Genomic DNA, 23,870 nt, shown 5'->3' with positions numbered 1-23,870 from the left:
AGCCTCCGACTCAGGTGTGTGCAAGCTCCTCTGCCAAGGGCATCGCCACCAGACACCTACCACTCTGTGTCTCATGAGCTCAAGTAGCTCGGACAGATGATTCTGCTTCTTTTTTGTTTTATCTAGTTAAAGTCAAATGTAATCTCTGAAATCTCAAATGGTTACATAGTAAAAACACCTATTATATAGGCTAGTTTCTCCTAATTATCTGAATAAATACGTTAGGAAAGGAAATTAATATTTACTACGTTCTAACGCAGGCTAGGATTTCTAGACATGAACTTCTTTAGTTCTTTAGACATTATCTTCTATTATTCTCAAAACAATCCCATGAGATGGGTGTTGTTATCCATTTTGCAGACAAGGAAAGTAAAGCTCAGAGGGTCATTTAACCTGCTGAAAGTCACACAGCTAACGGGCATGGATGCAGTCAGCCCAGATCTGCTCTTTCCATTACACAATGTCACTGTCGATAATTCAGTGAGGTCTCCACTCAGGAAACGGGGCTCAGAGAGGTTAAAGAATCCCAATACTTTTGTTGATTTGACTTATTGTCGCTAAGATAGCTTAAACCTAAACTTTGGCTGGTGTGGATTTTTAAGTAATAAAAATAGTAAGGAGAGCCCCTTTTACTACTGAAGCATTGACTTGACTCTAAATGCTTCCTCCTCTGTGATTTTTCCCACTGTCGCCCAAATCAGAAAGTGCCCTCAGGCCTTCCTCGGCAGTGGCTGCCACTGGCACAGTCCAGGTCACCAAACCACCTGTTTACCTGTTTAGATGTCTGCCTCTCTCATGACAGAGAAGCACTCTGGCCGGAAATAGGAGAGGTGAACGAAGTGTTTCCTGATTAAACAAATTTAAAGAAAAATCCTTTCTCCTCTCCCATAGTCAGCCTCCCTTTCTTTGATCTAATTCTTACCGGCATTTGACACAGAAAGTTATGTCGTAATTTACAGCAAGAACAGATTATATCCTTCTCCTCCAATTGAAGAAGGGAATTTATACGCCCTCAGGCCGGACAAGGAAGCAGGAATACGCTGTCAGCTCTGGGCCCCCAAAGTTCTGACTTAATAGCCTGATAGTCAAAGAGATTTGATTACTCAGTTTGGAAATCAGTTTAATACTGCGACCGGCTGGGCCAAGAAAAATCCATTAGCCCAGTTTCCTTGATTCTTTAAACCAAAAAGTCACCGGAGATGCAGAAGCTGCTTTGGGAACGGGCCCTTACCAGCTCGTACACGAACCTCCACTTTAGGGACCTGTGTGTTTCGTGGTGAGAAACGTAACAGCGGAGCGGAAAGAACTGAGAAGGGGAGACCACAGCTCTGGTGCTGACTTTGTCACAAACCGCTGTGTGACTTCGCTTCTCTGAGTCAGTTTCCTCATCTCTAAAATGGAAAGACTGACTTGTCAAGAAGCCTTCGGCTCGAAGACAATGGTTTTATGATTCTACGATCGTCTGGGGAGCTGGAGAGGTGACTGTGCACACGCCGCGTTTCCTACGCCAGCCCCAGCAGGCTGGGCTCCGGTGCAGTCAGAACCTCGTCTGCAGATGGGAAAAAGAATGAATGGTGCCAGGTGGGTGCTAGGTTTGCCGGGAGATCACTGCATCGGGCATGTGAATGTCTAACCGCTATGCCGTACGCCTGAAACTAACATGACAGCGACTGTCGACTGTAATTGGAAAAAAAAAAAAGGAACCAAGCAGAGGGGTAGAGGATACTCTCACTTCCTGGTGCTGACGTGGTGACACTCTTGATCATTCTCCAGAATCCCGACGGTCTGTTATGCACCTCTCCCTTCTGGAACATAGTTCTCCGTGTCATTGCCATCCTGAGAGGAAAAGTGAAAACAAGCAAACAAACACTTCAGCGAGGAAGCATGAAGCGTCACAGCCCGTTCTCAGCCACCTTGCCGTTTTGTAAGGGCCCCTGTCATGTGCGGAGCTGTTCAGGGAGGATGCGCCTTCTGGAGTCCCGCTGAGGGGAAATCATACGCGCCCAGAAGCAGTGTGGCCTGGCGGGGGACCCGGAGTTTGGAGTAGGCCACCACCCTGAGGACAGGCTCCGCCATCCAAAGCTGTGGGACCTCGGAGTCGTCACTTCCTCATCTCTGGAGGGTTGTGAGGATCGATGAATACTTAACAAGTCATGCTGTCGACTACACGGCACTCTACAGATATGAATAATTATTACTGTCATATCATGAGGACAGAATAAAAATAATAGCTAGCACACCTAAAGCACTGGGTACAGGGCAGGAATTCAATAAATGTTTCTTTCCAAAAGCAGACAAAGGAGAAAAAACTCCCAGCAAAATCGCATATACCTGGACTCGTCAAAAACACTGCCACTCTCCCTCAAACTCCAGTCTCCCCCGACTACCGAATAAATCGACAGGAACTGACTACCCCTTCCTCTTGTCCTCTCGGTCTGTTGACAACCATCGCCTCGACGGCAGCTGCTGGCGTGTTCCGGCCCACCCACCGCTCAAGGCCACATGGGCATCAAGAAAAGTCCTTGGGAGGAAAACCAAGGCCATTTGTGCATAAATGGTCCTGATGGGTCAAGGTCTATAGGCCTAAAATGAACCAGGATGAGTCTTATAAAAATCGAGTAGTAGGACTAAAGAAAGATTTAATTCAAGGTGGTCAGTTTTGGCTGACAAGAGGTAGAAGTGGTGGGGAGGAAGAAGCAGGCCCGGAATTTATGGTTGGGACCAATGCGAATTACCAATGGCAGTCCTACGGGCTAGAATTTCTAAGCCACGGCTAAGACGGTATTAACAACAAGGAATGTTAGGTGTGTTGGCCACGCTGACTTAACCCTTTCCTCTTTAAAATGACCCACGCTGAGTGAATGGGATACAGCTCCAAGTTTTAGCTCCTTCTGCCTTTCCCTTTAAGGAGACACACGCGCGCTGTAACTTAGCAGTACTGGAAGATGCAGCTGATAACCAAGAAGAGGCTGACCCGGTTATGTGAACTCTTAACCCGTAGTGTTCACACTTTCATCGTTGAGAAAGCTGGAATGAGCATCTGAAGAAGGAAGAGGCCGTATCCCACTCAGCTGAAGTCCACTTCCATCGTCATGCTGACTGAAGGACGGGAGTAGGGGTGGGGGAGGGGAGAGCACAGAGGACATTTCTCTTGTCCTTTGTTTGAACGTCTGTACCACCACCACAGAGCGGCTGGCGCGGAGTGGCGCTAGTCGCCAACGCGAAGGTGACTGACACTGGACTGTGGCCCGTAACAGGCAGAGAGGTGCAGAGGTGAGAGCTGGCTGCACAGGCACGTGTGGCCTTGTTGCAAACAACTCACTTTCACTTTCAATTCGATCGCTTCACTCTACACCAATTTCGCTCTTACCAAATAGGATGCAGAAGAAAAATAGTCGTACATTTTAAAAAGAGAGAGTCAGCAACCAACTTCCTGAGATGTGGTGGAAAAGAATGAGAAGCAGCGTGAGGCACCCGCGAAGCAGGTCACTTGCCCCGCGAACTTCTCTTCACTATCGTCGCTGCCGCCACCACGATCACCGTATTGGGGCATCTTTATAACAGGGGCAGCCAGAGCAAGAATCTACCTATTATTAGCTGAATAGCATTTAAAAACCCACAATCTGGAAAAGCAGATGCACTTGGCTGAGGTTTGGTGGTGGCACTTTGCGGTGAAGAGGCTGAAAGACGTCTCCTACGGTTTAAGTATGACAGCCCACTGTTTCTGGTGGGAGGTCGGCGATGACTTTTCTTTTCAAATTAAATGTTTTGAGGCAACTGTAGATTTGCATGTGGTTGTGAAAATAATAGAGAGAGAGAGAGCCCGTGTACGCTTTCCCCAGTGGAAACGTTTTCACAACCAGGGAACTGGTCCTGGGGGTGAACACAGAACATTTCCATCGCTACGAGGGTCCCTCATGTCGCCCCTGAATAGCTCACTTTCCTCCTCCCACCTCCGCCCCCCTTTAAACCCGGGCAACCATGAAGCTGCTTTCCATTTCCATCTGTCATTTCAAAAATAGACCCATACAATAGGTAACCTTTGTGGACTGGCTTTTCTCGCTCAGCAGAATTTTCTGGAGATTCATCCAGGTTGTTTCATCTATTGAAAGTTCATTCCTTTTTAATAATACTCAGTCGTATTCTGTGGTATGGATGTACCACCCTTTAACCATTCATCTATTAAAAGATAGATGGGTTATTTCCATTTTTGGCTACTATAAGTAAAACTGCTCTAAATGTTAGTGTACAAGTTTTTGTGTGATCATTAAAGTCTTCACTTCTCTGGCACAGATGCCCAGGAATGCAACTGCTGGGTGTGTGGGAGTTGCATGTTTAGCTTTTGAAGAAACTGCTAAACTTTGTTCTGAGTTACTAAACTATTCGACGCTAACCAGAAATGTATGAGTGATTCGGTTTCTCTGCATCCTTTCTAGAATTTGGTGTTGCCATGAATTCGTCATTTTAATAGATGTGTAATAATATCCTGTGGTTTTAATTGCATTTCTCTTGTTAAAAAAAGAAACGATAGATCCAAAATGGAGTCACTTTTGCTAAGTTCCACCAAGACTCAATATCTAGCCTGACCACAGTTTCAGCCTCTCTCAGGACTGGGATTTTAGACTAATCAGTCTAAAACTTCCTGGCCAGCACTAGTGAGGTCAACTGTTTAATAAGACCCCCTGCTTTCCCGTAAGGGAAGGTGACCTTGGCTGAAATAATCCACTTGCCTGAAATAATTTAACTTTCTTGTCCTACCCTCCTTCTGTCTATAAAAATCTCCATTTTGTACAGCACCTTTCTATTTGAGACAGGATGCTGCCTGATTCATTAATTGTTCAATCAAGCCGATAAGATCTTTAAATTTACTTGGTTAAATTTTTGTTCTTTAACAAACACTCCAATGATTCATGATGCTAAATATCTCTTCCTGTGCTTCACTGCCATCTGTATACCCCCTACGATGAAATATCTGTGCATGTCTTTTGCCCGTTTTCTAAGAGGAGTTATTTTTTTACTCCAAGTTTTGAAAGTTCTTTATGTATTTTAGATACTAGTTCTTTCTCAGATATGTGGTTTGCAAATATTTTCTCCCAGTCTGTAACTTGTCTTTTTATCCTCTTAAAAGTGTCTTTCATGGAGCAAAATTTTTAGTTTTAATGAAGTCCAATTCATCAATTTTTCCTTTTATGGACTATGTTTTTTTTTGCGTCAAGTCTAAGAACTCTTTGCTAGCCCCAGGTCTCAAATATTTTCTCTTATTTTTTCCCCTAAGTTTTATATTTTACACTTTGAGTTAATTTCTGTATAAAATGTGAGACTTAAGATTCTTTTTTTAAAAAAAATCTATGCACGTCCAATTGCTCCAGCACCATTTGTTGAAAAGGCTATCTTTCCTCCTCTGAATTGCTATCTCACCTTTGAAAAAAATTAGTTGGCTGCATTTCTTGGTCTATTTCTGAGTTCTTTATTCTGTTTCCATTGATGTATGTGTCTATACTTCTGCTAAAACCACAGTCTTGACTCTGATAGCCTGAAATCACAGAGACTGATTCAGTTTATAGTTTTCAGCATGTAAGTCCTATACATATTTTGTTAGAAGTACACCTAAGTATTTCATCCTTTTGTGACTGTAATCAGTACTGTATTTTTAATTGCTAGAAATGCAGTTAATTTTTGTATGTTTATTTTGTATCCTGAAACTTGTTGAACGACCATTACTTTTTTCATTTTTTCCCTATGTGTACCATTTTTCTCTTGCTGCTTTCAAGATTTTTTCTTTATTTTTGTCTTTTAACAGTTTGACTATACAAACGCAGGTGTAGTTTTGTATTTATCCTACTTGGGGTTCTTTAAGCTTCTTAAATCTATAAATTAATGTTTTCCACCAAATTTGGGAAGTGTTTGGTCATTATTTCTTCAAATACTTTTTTTTGTCTCTTTCTCTTCTAGGACACCAACTACAAGTATTTTGGACTGCTTGACATTTTTTCATACTGAGACTTTGGTTTCTTTTTTTCCTTCGATTTTTTTACCTCTCTATTATTTAGAATGAATAATTTTGGTTGATGTAGCTTTAAGTTCACTGATTCTTTCTTCTGTCATCTCGATTCTGCTAAGCCAACCTAGTAAAATTTTCATTTCGTGACTGTACTTTTTACCTTTTGAATTTCCTTTCGTTTTCTTTTAAGAATATAGTATCCATTTCTTTTGGGGGAAAACTTATTGGTTCATTAATTATATTATACTTTCATTTCTTGGAATGTATTTATAATAGTTGCTTTCAAGTCTATTTGCTACCTATTATCTGGGCCTATTTGGAGTTAAGTGTCTACTAATTGCTTTTTATCTTGAATATGGTTGCATGGTTTCTTTGTATGTCTAGTAAGTTTGGTTGAAAACTTGACATTGTAGATATTATGCTGTAGTGACTCTGGAATCCGTTTTGTTTTCTTGAGGATGTTTTTTTGCTCTAGTACGCGGTTGACTTACTTGGACTGAAACTATAAAACTGTTACACCTACTGTGTGCAGCAACTAACGTCTCTGCTCAGTTTTTCAGCTTCCAGCTGCCCATTTCTCAGCCTGACTGGTGGTCTCCTCTGAGCCTGAGCAGATTAGTGATCAACAAAGACTCTGGAAACCTTTTAGTCAGATTTTAGGGCTTACCCTCTCTCTGGCCCTTTGTTTCCAGGGACACTCCTTAAATTTCTAACTGCTTGGCCAGTCCTGAGTTCTATCTTATGACACCTTAAGCCAGTAAGAATTTTGCTGTCTTCCAACTCGTGTGCCCAACTAACACGCAGTTCAGGCAACGCACTCGAAGGCACAACAAACTTGCGAATCTCATTAAGAGGCAGTTGTGTCTCTAAGGCAGACCTCTTTCTAGTTTCTGCTTTTTCTCAGGCTTCCTGGTATTCACTTTGCTCATGCGTTGTTCAGTGATGAGGCAGGGATTTGGGCAGTTGATACGCAGATTCTAGACCTCAGTCCTTTTGCATTTCTCTTGCTTCCAAAAATTTCCCTTTAATTTTTCAGCTACTCTGCCAATTTGAACTTTATCACTTGAGTAGGTGCTGAGGGTGGGCGGTGGTTGACCAGCAAGCACTCCCAGGCAAGAAAGCCACAAACACGCAGTTAGTTACCTGATACTCTTCTCAAATTTTTACTTCTGTCTGTTCATTTTCCAGTGGCTTTGAATATTTGTTGTTACTGATTTTCTAGTTTTTACGATTTTCTGTAGAAGGAATTGCTTGAACTCTGCTCAGTGCCATTCCTGGAAGTCTCCTGTACTATGATTTGACAGCGGCTGTGGCTGCTGCTGAAATTTCATCAGTGAATGTATTCCCCTCTCCCCCCCATCCCTACAGATTTTGAAAAGAGAGCCTAAAAATATTTTACCTCAAGGGTAGAATTAAGATTTTTTTCTTCAAAATAGTAGATTGCATTTAACTTTTACATGTTATAGTACTCCAGTTTTTTTCTGTATGTTGCAAGCTATGTGAAAAATTATAAACTCAGAATTTGTAGGTTGAGAGAGATCTTAGAGACCCTTTAGACAACCCTGTCATTTTACAAATGAGGAAACTGAGAGTCTAGTATTTGTTCAAGACAACTTAACAGGTGTATTGGAAAGTGACCGTCTAGCTCGAATTCATTCCATTATACCGTGATGTAGTTTCACAGCTATGTTTTCTATCTTCCATGAAACCATAATTTCGAAATTGTACTACTACTGATTATGAACAGAGGCTGTATGTCGGCTGTATCATAGATTACCAAAACACAAGCTTTACTATCTAAGTCAGCAGAAACACAAAACAAAATAATAAGTCGCTTAATTCTCTCAGCCTGAAAAAAAGCCGAAAGGCTTTGATCACTAAACCAGCATGTTCGTACTCTCTGAACTAGGTTTTTGATGAATGTTGCCCAAATACTATAAACCTCATCTTCCACTCAGCGTTCCAAGTGAGAAGACAGTGTGCCTCTTTCCTCTCCCATTTCAATCATTAACTTTTCTTGTTTGGAGCAGATGTTATTTTTCTTGTATGCCACCTCACTATGGCCCTCTGCTGTTAGACTGGAAGATGGCTTTCTAGTCACCACTCTTCTCCAACTCTATGTGTGAAAACGGTTTTTCTACATTTTGGTAAACAGCATGGCCACTGTAGGACTCCCAAGGGCCCTAGAACTCTCACACTCGCTGTCTATCTGCCCTGTGTGCTCCACTGGGTAAGAACTGTGGTAATCAGGTCAAGTTGGGACGCTGAGTCATCTGAGAGCCACTCAAATTAACAAGACCTACTGCAGGACCACAAACCATCCCAGATCCTAACTACACAAGGCCTATCGCAGCATATGTGTGGATCAGAGCCAGTTACTGACCGTGACTAGTGAGGAAATGGCTTAAAAGTACATGGCCGTGCTTGACATGGGTCACGATTTATAGTCATCTCTCTATATGAATACGAAAAATACAGTAAAAGGGAGAATGTTCTTGGGAATTAAAATAGTATTGTTTTTATATAAGTATCTTCCAATATTGAATAATATTCTTATTTTTATGGTTTAAAAATCTGCATTGATATTCATTCACATAAAATGAGCTGTATAGAATGAAGGAAAACAGAACACGTGTAAGTAAGTAAATGCATACACACGTGCTATCTACTTCTAATATCCTAGTAAAGAGGTACAGACATGGAGGCAAATAAGGTTGGTGAATATCGGCCTCTTTATCATCCTATTGTTCTCTCTTACATTAAGGCTTCTTCGACTTGACTACAGGTCTTACTATGGAAAAGTGTGGAAGAACATGAAATGCAACAATGCTGATGCGATTTAAAATTTCTCTGTCGCCATTTTTACATGGGCAATGATAACTTTAATAAAGACAGTGGACTAATAAATTTCATGAAGGTAGGAACGGATTATCTCATTCATCATTCTATCTCTTCAGCATTTAGTACAGTGCCTGGCATAAATTAGGGCTCTTATAATTAAGTAAATGAATATATGAATTTATAAATGAAGGCGAAGCATTAAATGATTATCATGCAGAGATTACTAATAAATTCAACAGTTTTCCTTAGCTATGTATAATTCACTGTTCCAAGAGCTCTATATATCAACTCATTATTATTTTACAGATGGGGAAACCAAGACATAAGGAGATCCAGTAACTAGCTCAAGGTCACTGAGCTGTAGGCCAAGGGCTCAAACTCGGACAGTCTGAGTCTAGAGCCTACGCTTTACCCACTGTGATACAGATGCCTTTGAAAACATAAAATTCAAAAGTACTTTGAAAATAATAAAAACAACAATAGCTAGAAGACTTGGAGAATTTTTTAAAGTAGTTGGAGAAAATGAAGTTAAAAAGATCAAAGTCAGGCATGAAAAAGTTTGTAAAAATGCCAGACAACAGACTTTTATAGAACATCCAATGTAGAATACCTTCAAATATAAAAAGAATTCTAAAAATTCATGTCAAGGTAATTTATCTAAAGTCAAGAAATAAGGTTGCATTTGAAAATTCTTTTCGTACAGGACAAGATGCTGTCTTCAATGGTACCTTAACTTACAATGATAACGAATAAGATGAAATTCGCTGTTAGTACCAACTCATTGTTAAATTTTCTTGTTGAGAAATTCTGACAGTACGAGTTTTTAATAAGCCGATCTCTTACCTTTTCTTTTTGCTTATGATCATATCCATGGTTTGGAGCAGCCGCCGTTCCAGGGCTAGAATATCTGTGTCAGTCACATTCCTGTAATAAGCACAGACTGTGAGCAACGCTATTGGGTCCCACTTTGGGCATAATACAAGGCAGTTGGAGAAACGCATAAAACTCGATTGTTACCCAGCTATTCAAGGACCTGTCTTTTTCTAGAAAATATGAAAATGACTATAATAAGCAAAACTGCTTTTGCTGTCATTTTTTACAGCTAATCCTTCTGGGGTCTCGGGGTGACGGATGGTTACGAGCTCTCTTTTAGTCTTTCTTAGCTTTGATTCAGTGACATTTACGACGCATGTGCGAGCACACTGTTAACTTGGCATTGTCTTCTGTTGTCCTACTTTAGGGAGGGACCGATTAGCTGAAGTTGGTGTCCACTAGGATGCGCCTTTAAAAAGTGGGGGGTTGAGGAGGGGAGAGGAAGGGTCGAATTGAAATCGCCAATTTAAAAATAAATGAACGTAGGACAAACGAGGGCAAGCAACGTAAGTGAAAAAGACTTACTTAGATTCCTAGGCCCATGCCCATAGGACAGAAGAAAAGAATAAATATTAGATCTGTGACACCGCCTTTTTAAGTATTAATGATGGTGGCATGATACGACATATGTATTCAAGACATGGGAAAAAAGAAAAGAGACAAAATGCTCCTTACCTGAGAAAGTAGGACATGTAAGTGTATGGGCAGTTGACAGCACCAAATCCGGAGAGAAGAGCCATGAGGGTCACCCCGATCACGCCCACCCGGCTGATGAGCTGTTCTATGGACAGGATCCCTGAAAACAGCAGCGCACATCAATGCAGGTGATGCAGAGAAAATGGCTGCCCTGCCCTCACCGGAAACACCACTGAAAACACGAAGGACATACGACTAACTGATGCAAGCCAAATTTTATTAATGAGTAGAGATTCTACAATAAATGTATAAAAGTCTATAGATTTCCTTCCTATCTCATATGCTTCCAGAATCATCTCCATTACTCAAGGTAATATGAATTCTAACAAAGCAAAGTACTTTAGTGAAAACTTTGGCCAAAAAAAAAAAAAAAAAAAAAAAAGTCAGGAAAGTATGTCTGCTGGAAAAGCACAAACGGCAGGCAACACTTTGTGCTGTAGTTACCTCTGATACCTACTTACCCCCTTGGGTCATAAGCACTTTAGCTTAAGCCTCATTCATTTTTGCCACCAATAAACACATAATACATCTAAAAATAGGCTGAAATTATGGATGCGTGAGTAATTCAAAGGCGAAGACACGACTTTTAGATGATCAGTTATATTCTAATTACCAATCATTTCTTATTATTTGAAAAAGCTGAAAAGCAACCCAGTAATTAAAATAAATGCTGCTGTTGACGTGTTTGGGCTAAAGGAGAGAAAGCAATGTGAAAGTGGCTCAGGACGTTTGGTATCACAGAAAAAAGTCCTTGTGATTTGTTTCCACTTTCTGTATCTAGGACAGGATCCGCTCCGGCCATCCTACGGCCGAACGGCAGCGCTGCCCCTCGGTCCCTGGGCGCTTTATGCTCATGGCACCACTGCAGAGCTCTTCGGGACCTCTGGTCTCGGGCCCCTTGCTGTCCCCACCTTCCATCTCCTTCTTCACCGAGAGTGGACCCCAGGCTCGCTTGCTCCACCTCTCCCCCGCCCTCCCTGAAGCATGGATCCTGCAAACTACCAACCTCGGATCCATCGGCCACTCTGCCTGCCCCGTGCCCATGCCCAAGCTGCCTACGACGGCCACACACCAATACTGCTGCCATGACAGATTTATGGCCTTCAGTCTGAACAGAGCTCACAACACCGAGAAATCCTTTCCCTGCCTTTGGCCAGCCATTTCTCCCCACTCCCCTGAGCAGACACTCAGTAATCCGTTTTTCCAACCCTCGTTCTCCTTAGCTAATGCCCTTATTATATATGAAATGCGTTATTAGATGTTAACTACCTCCACACTGCCATAAATACTGACACCTGCCATCATCCTCCCAACTTGTCCCCTCAGAAGACGGTGTTCAAAGCTAAGACTTCTCTTCCGGTGCCTTTGATCTTAGGCTCTTTCCTCCTTTTCCAGAACCTTGTTCCGCTGCCTTTCCCCTCTCTCGCGTCTCCCGTCTTTCCTTCTTTGTTGGTTCTTTCCCTTCAGTTCCCTTTTCTTTCATAAGAAAAAGTCTGTCCTTGGCCTTGAGTTTACCTCTAGTTACCGGTCTTCTCTATGTCCCCCTGAATAGCCAGTCAGGCTCCTTAAAAGAAGTTTATACTCACTAAGCTCCATTAATTTCTCAACTGGCTGCAATTCAGCTCTCATCTCTCCCCTCTACGCTGAATGGAACCGCTTCTGCGAATCTTAAGGGCAGGATAACAGGTAACACCTACCATGCACGTTATGGAACAGGCGCTCTTCTAAGCAGTCACTGTATTAATTACTTTATTCCTCATGATGATCTTATGAGGTAGATATGCTTGAAAATCTCACTTTACAGTGAGGCATGGAGGCGCAGAGAGGTTAAGAAGCTTGGTCAAGGTCACACACCTAATAAGTGGCCGAGTCGGGATTCAAACCCAGTCCAGTTCTTCCATAGCCTGGGCTCTTCGCCATTATTATCATAAGGTCGTGAATTTCCCTCTGGCTGCAAACATCGAAGCCATTTTCCAATCCTTGTTTTATTTGTCGAAGCCATTTTCCAATCCTTGTTTTATTTGCTCTTTCATGACACTGAATTGCTCCTGTGCATTTCCTTTTCTTGGCTTTCATACTACCATTTCCCTCGAGTTTCCCTTTAACTTCTCTAGTTGCTTTTTCTTGGTCTTTTGCTCTGCGTGGGCCAGAATTTTCTTCCATATCAGTCTATACAATTTTCCTTGGGTGACTTTGCCTGTTTCCCCAGCTTCACCTAATGGCACTTAGCTGATAATACCTAATGTTTTAGATTCCTGGAGTGAGCTCCATGAGGACTGAGAAATCCATACCTTTCTTCCACCTGACCTGTGCATCCAACTGCCTACTGAACATCATCTGGATATGCACAGGTCACATACCCCGAGCTCAAATTATCTTCCTTCTTCTACATGACCTATCTTAGAAAATGTCATCAGTCCTGGGGTCCTTTTTTAACTCTCATGTCTAATATCATAAATTTGTCTCTCTGTGGATTTATTTGGAAACGTTTATATGAGAGAGATATCACCGGGGCCTCTCTACTTCAAATGTTTTCTGCATGCTGACCACATCAGCAGACCCTAAGTTCCTATCTAGAGTGTCACAATCCTGAACTCATCAACCACCGTGGAGAGACTTGAATTTTCTTTTCATTCACTGATTCAATAAGCAGGTATTAAACAGTTATGTGCTAGATTCCATGTGAGACACTAGAGATACAAAGATAAATAAGATGCAATTTCTGACCTCAGGGAAGTCCTAAGTGAATGAGGAAGTCAGAAAAGGAAACGAGGAATTATGAATTTTATAGGTGATATAAGTGCATGGAGGTGGGCGCAACTAATATCTCCTAACGATGGCCGGGAAAATCTTAGAGGAATTGACGAGAGTTGAATATTGAAAGAATAAATTTTCCAGGCAGACAAAGGGTGAGGGATTATCCAGGCTGAAAGAACAGATCTAGAAACTTCGAGGTAATGTGGGAGGACTGGAGGGCGGACACACAGAGGAGAGCGGCACTATGGGCCAGAAGGGCTCGTGTACCATGCTGAGTTCGAATGTGTTTGGTAGGCTGGTATTTCTTAACTTTTTTGGCTTTCTTTAATGCTATTTGAAATGTCAAAATAGCTAGTTTTTAAAATACGTAGTTTACGATGTTGCACATGCTTTAAAAAACTGCACGTGTTTTCTGATCCTCCTGCAGGAGAGGCTCACAACCTCTCCTCCCAAACCCCCGCTACAGACGATGAGTAGACAGGAAGGACGCATGGGAGGCAGGCTCTAGACTGGTTCATTCAACATCGTTCCGATCCCATCTGGCGTGTCTTCCTACGCTACAGCATCTGCAAAGTCAAAAGCTCTTTCCCAGAATTCCCTGAAGCTAAGGATCTGAAGGTTACCTCGGCTGCATGGATTCCCATGCCCGCGTGAGACCCCAAATGCAAAAGGGAGCAAAGTGGGAGTGGTGACAGCCCTTAGGAGCTGGAGCAACTGGGCAGAGGTTCTCCTGCTCGGTCCCTGATGTCACAGGTCCCGAGTGGCAGGTGACAACTTCCACTCAGTGGGTTTTTCTAGTTCACTACTGTGGTATTTCTGTGGCGTTTCTCTTAACTAAGTAGCATTAAAACTTGTCGTCTTCACTTAGAAATTCTACAAACTTCCTAAAACCCAGTAATAAATTACTTTCTGCTTTAAATTAGTTAGAATAGATTCTATTTTCTGCTACAAGAATCCTGAGAAATGCAGCGGGACAGTAAAATAGCTGTTTATTTTTTAAAAAGCTCCAGTATGAAAGCTCTAGTATATTTACTACAGGTACACTCTCTATTTTAGACAGATTTGTATATATATTTCTAAAGTAGTTCTGGAAGAATCTGTTAGCCAAGAGGTTTTTGTTCATTGTTTTCAGCACAGAAGTTAGGACTCTGTCCATGACCTGTTCTTGTATTTGAAATGAACGTTTTTTGCGTGTGAGAATCTCTCCTAGAAAGCTTTTCTATTTTTACTAATTGTTTTATGCCACCGCTCTTTCTCAAAACACATACACACCCCGAAGACAATCTTTATCATAATTTGAGCAGTGGCCACTTACCTTTTGGGTCACAGACTCCTGTGGGAAACTGATAAAAGCCTGTGGACACCCCAACTCCACATACACATACAAACATATTCTCATAATTCTGCATACAGTATCAGGAGATTTAAAACCAGAGAAATTCTAGAGAAATAATTTGCCATATTTCTCATAATTCGAAGTTTTTAAAAAATCATTTTTTCAATATTAGAAAATTATAAGCCACCCTTTCCCCCTCCCCACCACATATACACTCACCGTGTTTGGGGCTGAGAATGGGAAATGGATCTCCCAGTTTCCAGAAGAAATACATAAAAGTCAACCATAAGAGACAGGAAAAAAGCAGTCGCTGTTTATGGACTAGAAGGAGGAGACAAGACCGTTAGGTTAAATAGATACACGTCTCAGAGCCTGCTCTACTTGAAGATACGAGGTTGTGCTAATTAATATTTGGCTGACTTCTTGACAAATGAGCGATGGAACACTACTAATCTTAAGAGAAAGCACCTTACCACCATGAGGCATCTGGCTGAAATTAAGATGTGGGTTGAGTTAAGAGAGACAATCTAATAGAAACTGAAACAAAACCATGGCAGGACAAATAACCCTATAATTTTTTTTTTGTGCCAACCTTTTTAAGATGATGCGTGTGAGATGCCCCACAAGCAACAGTAGCTACTAAAAGTAAGGTGGCAACGAAGCTCTCCACAGTCCGAATCCTCAAGAATACGCGTCTCCCGTGTGCCAACACGAGAGGCCACAGTACTCACGCAGTCGGATGTTGCTCACGATAAAATAGCCGATGTAAAAAGGCACCGTGAAAACCAGGACCAGCAGGATCACACACAGGTTCACCTTCCAGTGAAAGTAGCGGGAGCTGAAACAAGCATCAAAGGCCATCACCAGGCAGGAGGGGGGGCGACTTTCACTCCCCCTGGCCGACCAAAGGGTCTCCTGCTCTGAGAACTCCGTACTGAATACATCCCATCCAATAAGTCAACAGCAGACAGGATGTCACTGTCCGCTCATTTATGGATTAAAAAATATAAAGTTCTGAAAGGTACCCCAGGTCATCTTAACCTCCTAAAATTGCACTTATTAAAATGAGAATGTCAGTGTTCTAGTTATATTCATAGGCAATGTATAGTAACATCTGTCAACGTTTACTCTTACGAGCAGAATGATCACAGTTTCTCTCCATTGGGAGTCTTGTTCTGATATAAGAATTAAAAGAAAATAAATGTTAACAGTAACATGTGCGATGAAGACTCAGAAATACTTCTTTTATCCCCTCGCTATAATTAAACACCTGATTTGTGTGACTACTTTATTATTGCATATGATATTTTATTAAAATATTTTTCGGATTTTAATAATTTTATTGAGATATAATTCACCATTTAAAGCGTTCAATTTGATGGTTTTTAGTACATTCACAGAATTGTGCAACCGTTGCCATGATTAACTTTATAATGTTTTCATCACTCCCCTTCCCTTCTGACCTCCTGGGCCGTAGGAATCAGCAGTATACCTTCTGTCTTTATGGATTTGCCTATTCTGGACATTTAATATATAGGGAATCATACAATATATGGCGTTTTGTGACTGGCTTCCTTCCCTTAACATAATTTTTTCAAGGCTCATCCATGTTGTAGCATCTCTCAATATTTTCTTCCTTTTTGTGGCCTAATAATATTCGTTCCACTGTATGGGTATACCATATTTCGTTAATCCATTCATTAGTTTACGGACATTTGGGTTGTTTTTACTTTTTAGTTTTTATAAATAGCAACGCTCTGAAGATTTGTGTACAAGTTTTTGTGTGGACATGTTTTCAGTTTGCTTTAGACATACACCCAGGAGCGGAATTGCTGAGTCATATGATAACTGTTTAATTTTCTGAGGACTACCACTGTTTTTCAAAGTGGCCGTACTGTTTTACATTCTCCCCAGCAGTGTATTAGAGTATCAGTTTCTCCACAGCTTCACCAACATTTGTTATTCTTTTTGATTATCCATCCTGGTGGGTGTAGAGTGGTATCACATTGTGGTTGTGATTTGCATCTCCCTGATGGCTAATATGTGGAACATCTTTTCACGTGCTTATTGGCCATTTGTATTTCTTATTTGGAGAAATGCCTATTTGGATCTTTTGTCCATTTTCAATTGTGTTATTTGCCTTTTTATAATTGAGTTGTAAGAGTTTTTTTTACATATCATAGATAAAAGTCCCTTATCAGATAGATGGTTTACAATAATTTTCTCCCATTCTTTGGATATCTGTTTACTTTCTTGATGGTATCCTTTGTATTTATTTTAAATTTACTCATACTTAGGCCTTGTTTCAAAAAAAGTTAAGTGGTTAAGTGGCATATGAGGATATATAAAATACAAGATGATAAACTATAAGGAAATAAAAAAGAGGAAAAAAAAAAACAGTAAAAGACAGGTAAAATATCAGGCCAAGTTTGATGGCTATTAAGAAAATGTACACCATGGAGTTCTAGAAACTCGCTATGGGTGGGTCATAAATTTAACTTTAAGTTTTCCAAAAGTTGACATGAAATAGAAAATTTGATCAGTTAGATAAATCAGTGTCTGTAAGAAACACAAACCAATTGCTTAAAGGAAAAACAATTATTCCTGATTTCTTATTATTACTAAATTATTACCAAGATCACAATGGAAATTTTCCAAAGATTTCATAAAGAAGAAAAGGTGAGAGCAACGAGCAACGTCTGCAACATCCTTTCCAGAGAAACACCGAGTTCCAGAGGGCCGTTTCGTACTCCTTCCGCTCAGCGTAGATGGCAGGAAGCAGAAACGAAGAGCTACTCGGGGAGGCTGCCTTCGGGAGGCCAAGGCTGTCTAGTCCAGACGTACAGACAGCTCTTTGCTCATCTGGACTGAACCAGAGAAATGAACAAGCTGCACATCCTCCAGGCAATCCCATCTCACATTTCAGCTAAGCTTCTGGAAGAAGGAGGGCAATGACAAACGCAATCCACACTGCCCGCTGAAAGCAAACCATGTATTTTAACTACTTTTTGAGCTGAGGGTAAAGTGACATTCTTTTGAGAGAATTAAGGATCCTAACGATAATACATTTGAACGGGAGGCTATACCACTTTTGCTCAGAGATGAGTCGAAAGAATACTTTTGGTCGGGGCCAAGACTCGCCTTTGAAAACTACTGTGAATGCAGTCAGTGCACAGACATAATGCGTGATCGAGGTTCATCTTCCTGTTATGCAGGAGGGCCATATGTTAGCATGGAAAAAATAAGTGTAACTGAAGACATATCTCAGCCTACACACACCCAACTCTCAAAAGAGCACCCCAAGAACCAGATTTTTGCAATGATACTTCCCTATACTGAGAAAAATACGCCAAAGTAGCAGAGTGATGTATCTTACTACATGGGATTATTAATTATAAATGAGTTAAAAGTTGGGAGACATCATCTACCAAAAAAATTTATTTTGGTTTTGTTTTGTTTATTCATTATTTTTACATTCGAGTTAGTAAATTTACTTCTCAGGGGGATACAGGCTAGCAATTCTTTTCTTTCATTTATGGTGACATTGGCTAATGAAATCCAATAAGTTTCAGCTGTACACTTTAACGGTAAGGCATATATATATTTACACTGTGTCACCTCTCATAGTTAGATTTCTGTCACCACATATTTGACCCCCTTCACCCCATCTACCTTCCCCCTCCCCTAACCCCACCCTCTGGTAACCACTAGTCTATAGTCCATGTCCATGAGTCTCTGTTTGTCCTGTCTATTTGTTGCTTTTAGGTTTATATCCCACATATAAGTGATATCAAGTGATTTTCAACTTTTTCTGTCTGGCTAATTTCACTTAGCATGATTATCTCGAGGTCCATCCATGTTGTCACACATGGCAGTATTTCATCTCTTCTTATGGTTGAGTAATATTCCATTGTACATACGTACCACAGCTTCTTTAGCCAATCACCTATCATAGGACACTTCAGTTGCTTGCATGTCCTGGCCACTGTGAATAATGCTGCTACGAACATCAGTGTGCAAGTATCTTTTTGGATATGGGTTTTCAAGTCTTTGGGGTAAATACTCAGTAAAGGTCTCTCTTTAGCCTGTTGCAAAAGAGATGCTTTTCTTTTGGTTTCCAGTAGGTGGCGTCTAAGCTTTCTGGATCTCTGCTTTATATAACGCCTTAATGCCTTATTTTCCCTTGTCGATGTTTAATCGCGCTCACTACCCTCAGTCTCAGTCCCTGTCAGCAGTGTTAGTGATGGTTCCAGTAGCGTTTGCTCAGATTCCCTGGGGCTCTGTGGTGTCCGGTCTCGGAGAGTATGGGGGGAGGGCCCCTCCGGGTTGGGGGTTGGGGGCTGCAGCTCAGCCTCGGTTTTGCAACCGCGGCTGGTAAAAATCAACTGTTGTTTCTCTGCGTCCCGCTTCTCTGCTTTCTGCCCCGATGACTGGGCCCTGCTGCCGGCCGCGGGGAGCTCACGCTCTCCCAGGCAGGGCTGTTCAGGGACCTCGCTGCTCCTTCTCCCTGCCCGCTCCTCCTGCAGGGCGCTCGGGCTGCGAGAGGCAGCTTCTTTGTTTCTTCCAGTTCACTGCCCGACACCCGGTAGCTCTTATGAGCAGATCCCACGCTCAGACGAGTTGGTGTGCAGTTTGGGTGTGTTTTTTTGAGTTTTAGATGTTCAATTCATTGTTGTTTCAAGGGGAGAGATCTGGGGACGTCTCTCACTCTGCCACGTTTCTCCAAACTCATTCTGGTTTTAGAATATCTGTGCCGTAGTCCTTCTACCATGACTGAGATCGGGGGCCAGCCACGCCCATCCGCCAACGTGCTGCCCATGGCTGCTTTCACTGTGATAGAACTGTACAGCCCATAAAACCTAAAATATTTACTCTCTGGTCCTTTTAAAAAAACTTTGCCAATTCTGCTTAGATAGCAGTGCAACTTCTAGGCTGTGATAATAAAATTTAATAACTATCATGTAAGATAGCACTGGCTTATTATCTAGTCACAGAATCTGTATTCAGCTCATCCTAGAAAGGTTTAGATGATTAAAAAACAAGTTGAAAAGTAGGAGAGACAGAACATATTCTGGTTTTACCACACTATAATTCTTAGTTTATTGATCAAGAGACCATAATTACCAACTCTGATTCTCACAAAAGGAACGTGAGAATACAGTCTCTTTGTAAGTCTCAAACATCAGGGGCCTGTAATGAGTCAGACAGCTCAGCTCAACACCGATTCCCGACGACAGAGTCACATGCCATTTTATTCTTAATAGCTGATGTCCTCTACAAACAAACGGAGGCCTAAAAAACTTCAAGCTTGCAGTTTAACAAGGAAGATATATTTGGAGTAGACTGTTTAATAAATTAACAAGTATATTTCTAGAGGGGAATAGGATTTGCTTTTAAAAAATCCTTAAAGAACATTCTAAGGTCGGCTAGACTTGACCATGCCTGTGAAATCAACTAAGTTATGAAGTGGAGTTCAGTCTTCACAGAAGCCCTTAACTAGCTCTGGAGAATTCTGCTCTTTTCAATCAGCAGAACGATGTGGAGGGCTATTACTGGGATTCATTTAGAAAATAGCCCGAGAAAAAGAAAATTTCTAGGAGTGAAGCCTGCTACCTAGGCTCTCATAGCCTCTTTCTCAATTAGTATTTCAGAGCTAAAGGGCAGACTTTTTTTCCTGCTATTTCCCAATCTTTGTCAAACCAGTTACTAGGTGGTTGGGATCCATAGTAAATGTTATCACTGAGACCAAACTGACCACCCGGTGGATTTTTTCAGCTATGGGATCCAAGACAGTCTTTTACTGCAAAGAAAGTCACATAGGTCTCTTCAAGAGGAAAGCTACTTAGTACCCTTACTTACCTGCTATTCAATACTCCTAAGATTTCAAAGATGATAAGCTCAAACATGGTGCAAGAAAATGCAAAAGTCACAGAGAAGATCACCTGTACGACATACTGACGCACCTGTTAAAAGCCAAGTAGAGACTAAGAGTCACTTCCTTGTTTGAAATACTAGATTGATAATCTTCTGGTTACAAGTCAGAAAACTTATTTTGAAGGAATTCTCAAGTCACTGGAAACAGGGCCACAACTGTAAGCTGCCTGGAGCTACAGAAATGGATGGAAGCAAGTGGTGCTCCTGGACCACGGCTCACTGTTACCGTCATCCTCTTGTGGACAGAGAATTTAAGGCCCAAGAAAATGAAGTGACGGGGTCATAAGTAGACTTAGAATTCCTGATGCACACTGACGAAAAATATGACAGATTTATATATGCAGGTTAGAGCTAAAAGGGTTTCTTCAACACTCTGCAGGCCTTGGACCAGTTCTGGAACCTCCCCCGGGAGGCTTTAAAGGACTGAGCAGAATGAAAGCTCTAGAATCCTGGGCTCTTTCAGATAACAGCCCAGACTCCCTGGGGAGGTCTAATGGAGAATATCCTAGAAATGACCCCAAAGTAGTCCATAACCACTGAGCTTATTACTAAGCGAGTAGGGTTAACTAGGAAATGTCCAGTATAGGGAGGCATTTTTCTGAATTCGAGGCTTAAGATAAGAACCAGACCAGCCTTAGGATTTTGGTATTAACTTAGGATGTGAGATCGGTCATGTAACACTGAAGGCCAGATATCCAAATGATCAGGAACACTTATGAGACATCGTAAGTTAAATTCTCTCCCAAAGAATAACTCTGCTATTGGTGTATATACTGAGATGATCGAGGCAGGACATTGCCTGCCCCTGGCTTCTGGCTATACATGATTTGTCTTAAAAAAAAAAAAAAAAAAAAAAAATAAGACATGGAAAAAAATGGCATAGATGATAGAGGCTCTGTCCATCCCTCTGGCGACCAAATCGAAGTTGTGACAGAAACAAGGAGCAAACAGCAAGGAAATCGCCTGGGAGCTAGATGAACAAGCCATACAATTAGGGAGAAATCTAAGAAATCACCCTGCAATGGCAGAAGGTAGGACGGGGCGAGGACGCGGGGTGACCCAGGACAGAGGCTGCAGGATTGGCAGTGGCAGGCGCCTCTTAAAGGGGCCACATCGCAAGTGCATTTTCTTGGTGAACGACCTGCTCGCTCTGAGCATCAGTGTTGGTTCAGCTGCACAGGGACGTACAGGGCGACACTGAGTTGTCGAAGTGAGTACCAGAGCGAGGCTCTCTCCTCGGCAGAAGTGCCTGCGGTGTCCACTGTTCCTCTGTCAAGCCCTCCCCGCTCCCAGTGCGCGGACACAGCACAGCCATAGCCCTCACGTCATCGAACTGGGTAACAGAGGTCGCTCCGCCCAGAGGATTCCCTGAAACCCCATCTCCTCCAACTCGGGGCCCCATCCAAGCCACATCCAGGTGTGTCCTTGGCGAGTCAGGTGCTCCTTGCTGAGCAGCGCCTAGACTCACACTGGAGGCAGCTGGTTTCTGGTGTGGCCTTTTGAGACAACTATAAGCACATCATCTGTGGATTGCTTGCTGAATCTTAACAGGTGTCCCCAGAGAGGCAAAGGCTTAGGCTAAATTTGGCCTGCGGCTGAACCCCTCTGAGGACTGTGCCACTGGACACCTACTTCACAAATCCACACTAACAAGACCGGAAGACCTAGGAGCTTTGCTTAGTCCATAGAAACAGACATGGAAAGGCAGCTAAAATGGGAAGACGAAGAAGTAGAAACCATGTGAGAGAACAGAACAGAGATCAAGGTATAATGGAGTCAAGCAAGCTAACAGATGCAGAGTTCAGAACACTGGTTATAAAGATGCCCCATGAACTTATGAAAGGGTAGATGAATTCAATGAGAACTTCAACAAAGAGATAAAAAACATAAAAATGGAAATGGAAATTATAAAAGGGAACCAGTCAGAAATGAAGAACACATTATCTGAGATGAGAATTATATTAAATGGAATGAACAAAGTGAATAAAGAGGATCAAATGCCCTATATAGAGGATGGGAAAGCCAAGGACACGCAATCAGAATGGCAAGAAAAAAGAAGCCAAATCTACAATAATCTAAGGAGCCTATAGGACACTATTAAAGGAAAAAATATCCATGTCATTGGGGTACCTGAGGGAAAATAAGATGTTGAACAGCTATTTGAAGAAATAATGATGGAAAACCTCCCTAACCTGGTGAAGGAAATAGACATGAAACCCCAGGATGCTCAGAGAGTCCCAAAAACCAGGAATCCAAAGAGGCCCACACCAAGACACATCGTAATTAAAATGCCAAAGATTAAATACAAAGAGAGAATCTTAAAAGCAGCAAGAGATAAGCAGATAGTTACCTACAAGGGAGCACTCATGAGATTGGCAGCTGATTTCTCAAAAGAAACTATGCAGGACAGAGGGGCCTGGCACAGAATATTTGACGTGGTGAAAACCCGGGATCTACGACCAAGAATTCTTTATCCAGCAAAGCTATCATTTAGAGATGAAGGACAGACAAAGAGCTTCCCAGACAAAAATAAGCTAAAGGAATTTATCATCACCGAGCCAGTATTACAGGAAATGTTGGTGGGACTTCTTTAAGAAGAAAAAAACAGGTATCAAAAACAGGAATAAAGAATGGTAAGAACTACATTTCTATCAACAAGTACCTCAAATGGAAAAGAATTAAGCACTCCAACCAAAAGATAAGGTGGCCAAATGGATGAGAAAACAAGACCCCTACATATGCTGCCTACGAGAGACTCACTTCAGATTAAAAGACACACACAGACTAAAAAGAAGGGGATGGAAAAAGATATTGCCTTGATGGACCTAGAAGGTATCGCGTTGAATGAAATGGGTCAGATAGAGAAAGACAAATATCTCAGGTGTTCATGTACATATGCAATCTAAAGAACAAAATCAACAACAACAACAAAAGTGGAAATAAACTCATAGAGAGTATTTTGAGGGATACTAGATGGGAGGGGGTAGAGGAAGAAGAGGGCAAGGGTTAAAGCTTAGGTGGATGGCTGCAGAGTCAATGGGGAGGAGTAGAGTATAGCATGGGGAAGATGGTCAGTAATGCTGGCATGAACATGGCGGGGGAGAGGGCTGCGAGATTTGGTGGGGTGAGCGCTGTGCGAGTTGTGTGGATCTCTGATCAATATGCTGTACAGCTGAGGCTGGTGTATTGTATGCCAACTACAAATGAAAAATAAACTCATCAATTGTACAATGTAAATGCAGGCAACTAGTTGTCTATTCTATTTCAATAAAGACAAAAAAAAAAGAAATGGTTAAAAAAAAAAATCAACTAAGCCTCCAAGTTAAGGAACGGTACTCGTTTGGCAAAAACTTCCTATCTTGGAAGTGACTTGACCTTTAACGAAACTATTCTTCTTGCCTCATTTTAATATAATTTAAATTCATACAGTAT

The 23,870-nt window shown here is 41.7% G+C and overlaps 1 protein-coding gene across 2 annotated transcripts in view; it reads right to left on the bottom strand.

Annotated features, from left to right (window-relative positions):
- The window catches only part of GPR89A (G protein-coupled receptor 89A), a 37,580-nt gene that overhangs the window by 7,573 nt on the left and 6,137 nt on the right, over nucleotides 1-23,870 (bottom strand). Inside the window, exons 3-8 of one of the 2 annotated variants that reach the window (XM_039841397.1) lie at nucleotides 20,364-20,467; nucleotides 15,236-15,342; nucleotides 14,724-14,825; nucleotides 10,391-10,511; nucleotides 9,686-9,766; nucleotides 1,727-1,836 (exon numbers count right to left, since the gene is read on the bottom strand). In XM_039841397.1, the coding sequence (XP_039697331.1) occupies nucleotides 1,727-1,836; nucleotides 9,686-9,766; nucleotides 10,391-10,511; nucleotides 14,724-14,825; nucleotides 15,236-15,342; nucleotides 20,364-20,467 (625 nt within the window). The remainder of the gene's footprint in view (nucleotides 1-1,726; nucleotides 1,837-9,685; nucleotides 9,767-10,390; nucleotides 10,512-14,723; nucleotides 14,826-15,235; nucleotides 15,343-20,363; nucleotides 20,468-23,870) is intronic. The other variant, XM_039841398.1, reaches the window with a different exon arrangement.

This window comes from Pteropus medius, unplaced genomic scaffold (assembly GCF_902729225.1).
Source record: "Pteropus medius unplaced genomic scaffold, Ma_sr-lr_union100, whole genome shotgun sequence".
NCBI lineage: Eukaryota > Metazoa > Chordata > Mammalia > Chiroptera > Pteropodidae > Pteropus > Pteropus medius.
The sequence above is the reverse complement of the archived record's forward strand: the minus strand, read 5'-3'. Positions and strand labels throughout refer to the sequence as shown.